Source organism: Pteropus vampyrus, unplaced genomic scaffold, assembly GCF_000151845.1.
Source record: "Pteropus vampyrus isolate Shadow unplaced genomic scaffold, Pvam_2.0 Scaffold19, whole genome shotgun sequence".
Taxonomy (NCBI): domain Eukaryota; kingdom Metazoa; phylum Chordata; class Mammalia; order Chiroptera; family Pteropodidae; genus Pteropus; species Pteropus vampyrus.
The window spans coordinates 9,387,109-9,394,983 of record NW_011888800.1 but is presented as its reverse complement, the minus strand read 5'-3'; the positions used below and the strand labels follow the sequence as shown (position 1 = coordinate 9,394,983).

The following is a 7,875-nucleotide window of genomic DNA, read 5'->3' as shown; positions in this document are numbered from 1 at the left end:
CAGAGATGGGAAGATTGTGAAGAGAGATGAGGCTGAGTGGTAAGCAGAGAACCTTGTGCATCTATCTGGTTGTTTCTGTTTCAACGTATGAAGCAGGTGGGTTGTCTTCTGAAAGCTTTGTATACTGCAGATCCTGTCAGAGCCCTGAGTTATTTGCACCTTAAATCTTCCTAATACAGGAATGCTCTGAATGCGACATTTACTGAGAGCCCGAAGTAGACAGCGTGCAGAACTGGAAATATACCACAAAATAATAGATTCCTGAAAAAAACAATTGGAAATCAAATGGTTACTGATTATCCAGTATGTATCATGTAAAGCAATAGAATATAAACAATTACCCCCAATTGACGACTAATTTTTAAATCAGGTAAAAAAAACTTTTCTAAAAAAATATTGTTCCAAGTGGTAACTTAAAACCTCCGAAAATTTAAAATACACCATTTACAAAGCGCTTTGTGTGCAGAGATGTGCGTGCCTGCTTTTTTAACTATTTAAAGTTATTGCTATGTGAAAACATTAATGAAATAAGATGTCCACTAAGTAATGCCATAGAAATATCTTGGATCTTCAAGTCTTTCAGGAGGTCCTTTCTTCCAGAGTATATGGAATATATTTTTACCCCAATATAAGAGGCATATGCACTTCACAAATCCATTCTCATATTAATTTTATCTCTATGAATTATATTTTTATCATTCTCTTGTTGCAACTCACTAAGAAGTAATAGTCATAATAAATATTGAAATACCAAAGGGGTCATTTTGCTCTAATATTGTGATCACTTGATAGCAATGACCATCTGCAACTTAATGGGATCAAAACTAAACTCTTAATTTTCTCTCAAACCTGCTGCACTGTGTTCACCTTACAGAATAATTTTTTTCTAATATCTAACGTCAAATCCATTGTAAGTGCAATAAACTAAACCTTCAAAATATATCCTGAATCCAAATATTTCTCTTCACCTCAGCTACCTTTCTAGTTCAAGAACCACCATCTCTCACCTGGAATACTATAACAGCCTTTGAAGTCTTCCTGCTTCAATCTCAAACCTCCTTTAATCTTCCCAACACAGCAGCCAGAGTAATCATTTTTAATCTCTTTATTACCTTTCCAGCATCCCTAACATCTAAGTCTTTACTATGACATGCAAAGCGCTTTATTTGCTGACTCTTGGCTACTTCACTGAGTACACTCCCTACCACTTGCTCTTTGTACTCCAGTCATACTGGCCAACTAACTGTTCTTTGAAAAGTGTATTCCGCTATCAAGGGCTTTGTATTTATTGTTTCCTCTGCCTCTAATTCTCTTCCCCTAAACTTGTGCTATTTAAAAGCCATTAGCCCCATAAAGCTACTAAGCACTTAAAATGTGGCTGGTGACTGAGAAACTTAAATTTTAACTTTATTTGATTTTAATTAACTTAAATTTAAAATAATACTCAAGAAACTTTTACAGAGCTTCCATTTAGAGTGATGAAAAAGTTCTGGAACTCAATATTGGTGATGATTGCACATTGTGGATGTACTTAATGCCTCTGAATTATACACTTTAAATGTACAATGGTAAATTTTATGTATATAGTACTACAATAAAAAAATTGCTCCTTGGTATTTACTCAAAGGAGATGAAAATTTACATTTACACAAAAACCTGCACACGAATGTTTAGAGCAGCTTTATTCATAATTGCTAAAACTTGGAGCAACCAAGATGTCCTCTAGTAGGTGAACGGATAAATAAACTTTGGTACATCCATATAATGGAATATTCTTCAGCTAAAAAGAAATGAGCTATCAAGCCATGAAAAGACATGGGCGACTCAACTGCATATTACTAAATGAAATAAGCCACTCTAAAAAGGCTGTGTACTGTATGATTCCTATTACATGACATTCTGGCAAAGGTCAAACTATGGAGACAATGAAAAGACAGGGGTTTAGAGCCAAGGAAGGAGGAGTAAGTGAAACAGAAGTGATTTTTAGGGAAGTGAAATTATTCTGCATAATACTATAATGGTGGATATATGTCGTTCATTACACATTTGTCCAAACACATAGAATATACAATACAAAGTGTGAATCCTAGTGCAAACTAAAAACTTTGGTTGATAATGTGTCAAAGTTTGTTTATCAATTGTAACAAACAATTCTATACTGGAACAGGATGTTGATGGTGAGGGAAGCTGGGGGAAGGGAGAACTCTATGCTTTCTACTCAATTTTGCTGTGAACCTAAAACTGCCTAAGGTAAAGTCTATTGAAAAAAATTAACACTTGATTTAGTTATTGGAAAACTTCCTAAGGATGCTTGGAACATGAGTATGTGAATATACTTATTGAACTAGAAATCAAATCGAATGAACTCTAAATAACAATCACATATTTCCAATGACAATTTAGTGTCCAAATTGAGATGTGCTATAAATGTAATATATACACTAGATTTCAGGTTTAGTACAAAAGAATATAAAATATTAATAGTATTATATAGTATTGATTACATGTTTAAGTGAAAATATTTTCGCTATATTGGTTAAACATCAAAATTTCACTTGTTTTTTAAATGTTGCTACTAGAAAATTTTAAATTGGTTTGCAGTATATTTCCATTGGATAGTGTTGCACAGGATATTCACATGGCTTGTTCTCACACCACCTTTCAGAAAGGCCCTCCTTGATCATCCTATCTAAAATAGCACTCCTCCATTGCTATTCCTTTATTCTGATTTTTCTTATACTTATCACTATGAGTATAGAAAATAATTCTCTCTCCCTCTGGCAAGTTCCATGAAGGCAGGGACTTTGTCACTGTCATAGCCCCAGTATTCAGAACAGTTCTCTACACATATTAAGTACTCAGTAAGCAACAGAAAGGATGATCATTGTTCTTTCATGATGGGACTTATGTGTTAAGGGGTGGGGTGGATAGCATCTTGAGGACTCAATATTTGAAAAATGAATTCCAAATCCACATTTCTGAGTCTCTCGACATTTCAACTCTCTATTTCCAAATATTTATGGAATGAGTATATTTTACATCTTCAAGTTCATTCTACTGCCATCTCTATCTGCTATTAAACCTATCCAATGAAATTTTCATTTATTGTACTTTGCAGTTCTAGAATTCCCATTAGGTTTTTTATAATTTTCATTTCTGTGCTGAGATTCTCTGTTCACTCATTTAAAACATATTTTCATTTACTCTTTGAACTTGTTTTTAATACCTGCATTAACAAATAACAAATATAAAAAGTAATGAAGGCCATGTGAAATTTTTAAAACTGGATCACATTTTTGTCTTCATACGTCTAATAAATTTTTTTATTGAATACTGGACATTGCGTATATGTTGTAGAGATTCTGAATTGTTATCTTCTTCTGAAAAGTGATAATTCTTATTTTAGCAGGTACTTTCAGTTACTGACTGGTCACCTTATACTGGAATAGGCTTGGTTTTGTTTTGTTAGTCCATGTCTATGGAAAGCCTAAGAAATTTCACAAGTTCCAACTTAGCAGGACTCAATCTCCATACTGTCTTCCATGACAATCTTGTCAGAGCATGTTAGCGCAGGTCTAGAGTAATTCTTACCCTAGGGCATGGTCTACTCCTAAGGTATAACCTTTCTAGTGTTTCAGCTGCATGCCACAGTTGTTAAGGAGATCTCCATCTTGACAGGCCCAGAAACCCAGTGTCCCTCAGCACTGCTTTTATGCCAACATTTGACCTTTGTTATCTCTATTCCATTCTCAATTGTGTAGGAACTGCTATCTGGTAAGCATCAGGTGGTCTTGCTCTGATTATATAGACCTGGACTTGTAGTAACCCCTGGGGCTACCTCTGAATAGCTCTCTTCTCTGCCGCCCAACCCCATAGGTTCCAATGGCTTCAGCTGCCCCCACTATGATCTCTGTCTTCTCAGTACAGCACTCCAGCCTCTTTACACCATGGTAAGCTGGGTGATTTTGGGGCTTAATGGCTTGCTTAACTTTTACTTCTCTCAGAAATATGTCTTATGCTGCCCGAAAACAGTTGCTTAATATATCTCATCTAGTTTTAAAGCTGCTACTAATCCAGGAGGGCTAGTCAAGTTAATGATAGTCAGAAGCAGAAGTGTCCCTTCCTTTAGATTTTTTGAAGTAGAACTAAGAATAGAGAAGCAGGCCCTCTCAGGTGCCAAAACTAAGAAAGTAGGACCTGTTGGAAGTCTCGGTTAGAGCTTTGAGTGGGAGAGCTGGTCTGAGAGAATGAAGATAACAAGTAGAGAGAAGCAGAAATGGAGAGTTGGTTAAACAAAGTTGACAGCATTCTAGTCCTTGCTTCTATTGTCAAGTCCAGGAGACTTCTACCCTTTATGCAGTTTGCTTACATAGACCACTAAATGTCTCATTTTTTTTTCTGATACAATTGGTTGAATTTTCACTTGGAACCTTTAGGGAGGAGAGTCTTTTAAAAGGAACTGGATGTAGCCCAATTAGAATTAAATATTGATGATGGCTCATGTGTGATGTTAAGACTTTGGAAATGCACCGATGTTACAGTGTTTGATTGTCTTATTGGAGCCATTGGGTCAGATGTGTGAGGGAACAGAAGATTCCCAGGTCAGTCATTATGGGAAGTGACTATCTCCCTCATAAGTATTTTTTTAAAAACAGATTTTCTGCCTTCATATTTTAGCAAATTTTGTTGTTACAGCATTATACAAATGAGAAGTAAAAAAGGCGTACAATCTGCAGATTTTTTAAAATCAAGGGACATAATTTAGAAATAAATTTGAAGTCTGAACATTTACTTTGGAATCATCCTTCCATGTATATTTTATATTCTGCATCCTCTCTTTATGGGTCAGTAGCAAGCCGCCTGACCTCACAAGGTTCTCCTTATCTTACGTTGTCCAAACCTCTTCAGCCTCATTTCCATCCTTGCTCACACTATTCTAGCCTCACAACTATAATGTCTCAGTTAAGTAAAACCCTGACTATTTAGAACCTTAGAGACCTTGGAACTTTGTTTTATTAATAGCTCTTATGACTATTTAAAATTATCTTGTGCATGTGTTTACTTGTATATTCTGACTGCTCCCAGTTGAATGTAAGCTCTATGAGAAAAGAAACCTGGTCTACCTTATCCACTACAGTATTCTTACTACCTAGAACAATGCTGGGCACACAGAAAGCACTGAATATTTATTGAATAAACTAGCACTACAGTAAACACTTCTAGTGTAAAAATTTCCGCCATTCTAGTTTAGCTTAGCTTAAGATAAATTTTAAATTTACTCAAATTTTGGCATTAAAATGTAATTATTTGCATCACATGAGTGTCAGGTGTGAATATGTATCGGAATCAGCAAAATAGTAAAACAAGTTTAATTTTTAATTTATTAGAACCCAGTAAGTGATGATTTTAAAAGCATTTTTCATCAAATTAACACTTAATTCAGGGCAAAAATACATTAAAAAAAACCTAAATCTTAAGGCAGAAGTAAAACATTATAAAACCAGCATGTCTAATACAGACTGTAGAATGTCAGAATTTTAAGATTCACATAGCATTAAAATGTTAATACAGTTGGACATACTATCAATTGGTCCAAGATTTCTCAGTTTATAAAATGCCTAGACTGCTAACTGAAGAAATTTTGCTGTGTGAATAATAGCTACCATATAATCAAATGACTGTTTTTATGACAAAGGAACTAAGGCAGGAAATTTCATAGTTTTCATTTGTAAAGATTTAAAATAAAGTATTAAAGTATTACTGGGAGTATGTTTTAGATTCATCTTCCTACCCTAACTCCCAGAAGATGTATATTAATTCCCTTTAACTCCATTTTTAAAAATCCTGTAAACTATTGTACCTATTCATTATAAGCCTGACTTGTAGCAAAAGCATGAATTGCTAATTTTGATATGGTAGAAACAACAATTTTAGTAAATCACTACATCTTTTCCTGGTTGCTTAATAATTTCAAACTAAAGTCTGAGAATTTCTGCTCCTCCAATAAATGAACAACCTTTAAAAAAAATCTCTATAAATTTGAATTTTGACTAGAACCTGAGTACAGGGTGTGGAAAAAAGCATTTCATGTTTATGTGCAATTATAGCAGCCCTTCTGAACCACAGTTAGCAATCTTAAATTTCTCCCTATGACCAAAACCTTTTATTTTGGGGAAGAGGAATAAGATTTAAAACAAGGATCAGCTAAATTATGCATTCTACTTAAAAGTGTCAAAAAAGACAGATCAATTTAAAATAATTTTGTAAGGCTAGCAAATATGAGATTTATGGGTTCTTAACTAACATATTAAGTAATTACAAAGATTCTTCATCTTTATTACAAATTTTTAAGCTATTTTAATAAAACGGCTGTGGACCTCACTGTACTTCTATTTATCTGTGCATTAATAAAAAATCTGTTAAAACTCCTTATTTAGTATTTCTGAGAAAGTCTAGTTAAATAAGATCACTATAACTACCAGAGAAGCTTTGAAATACTGATCGCAGATTTATTTCAAAGTTGATTTAGCCTCTTTCAGAATCTGGCATTTAAATTATGAATATCTTCACCAACTTGAACTCTGAAAATATAAAAATTTTAGCCAGTGCTGGTTACAGTTAAACAGTACTGGTATTATGTAAAAAAAAAATAAAAATTGAAAATATATTGTCAATCATGCAATTCACAATTTCATGAACTAAATAAGGTATAACTCATAAATATTGTTATATCTTTGCAGATTATCTCAAATTTCATCAGGCTTCAGCTGAAAGCTTATCTGTCAAAACACATCAGCATTCATGTAAAATAAAAGGAGTAGGGAAGTGATTTTGCGCACATGCTGCCCAGTTTTGGCTTCCAGGTTACCTCTTTTATCTAACTATTCTACGTATAATTCCTTGAAGAGCATGAGATAAGGGGTAGGTAGAACAGAATACCTTTTGGTCTAACAAGAATATATTAGTATATAAAAAGTTTTTCAGCTGAATAACTGTTCATTCACACTGTGGTTATGCTATGTACAGCATCTAAACTGTACAACCATTTTTTTCCTGTTTGTCCACTTGTGAAAAGAATTAGGCTCAATAAAATGTAAAATATACATTAGTTTACTTTAAATGCAAAGACTACAGTTTTGCTTATTTTGTTTTTGGCTCAACTGTAATATAATCAAAAAAAGTCTCTGCTTTAATAATACAATATGAAAAAGTTCACATATGTACATGGGTACATTCCTTCATTAAAAGTTTTCCTTAAATCTATCTCAATGTATCTTTACAACTGATACAACTGATCTTTACACCAAAAGTCAAAAATGACAAAGTAGAAATGATTCCATTTTACAGCACTTTAGGTTTTTTGAAGTCTTCCTTTAGGGCTTAAAGGACATCATTTAAATGTTGCTTTCCATAGTCTGCAGGATCCATTTGGAGTTCTCGTTCTTCATCATCTGTAAGGGAAATAATTACATGTCAAGAATATTATTTTTAAAATCACTTGCTGAAATCCAATTGAATAATGTCTCTTTTTTTCTCAGCCTTAAGGTAGTTTTCTGCTCCTTATTTTATACTTTCTGCAAACAGTGTTCTATTTATTAGCAAGAAAAGTCTGTAACTATCTGGAAGATTACTTAATTTTAACAATTTTTTGATGATGATGGATGGATGGATGGACGGACGGATGGGAGGGAAGGAAAGAAGGAAGCTAGATAGATATAGTTAGTGAAATTTTAGGAACCCACAAACAATGATGAGTTGATCCTTTTATATAAATATATTATTTCTATATAGATGAAGTCTAGTCTTTTTAATTAAAGTTTTGGTAGAAATCATCCTGTATAAAGTGTCATGCCTTTAAAAACCATAATTTTTTTC

At 33.5% G+C, this 7,875-nt stretch overlaps 1 protein-coding gene across 4 annotated transcripts in view; it reads right to left on the bottom strand.

Annotated features, from left to right (window-relative positions):
* Positions 1 to 5,355: 5,355 nt before the first annotated feature.
* The window catches only part of CASC4 (cancer susceptibility 4), an 85,005-nt gene continuing 82,485 nt past the window's right edge, over positions 5,356 to 7,875 (bottom strand). For all 4 annotated transcript variants that reach the window (XM_011355030.2, XM_011355029.2, XM_023527827.1 and 1 more), the window contains one exon: positions 5,356 to 7,451. In XM_011355030.2, the coding sequence (XP_011353332.1) occupies positions 7,381 to 7,451 (71 nt within the window). In that variant the 3' untranslated portion in view covers positions 5,356 to 7,380. The remainder of the gene's footprint in view (positions 7,452 to 7,875) is intronic.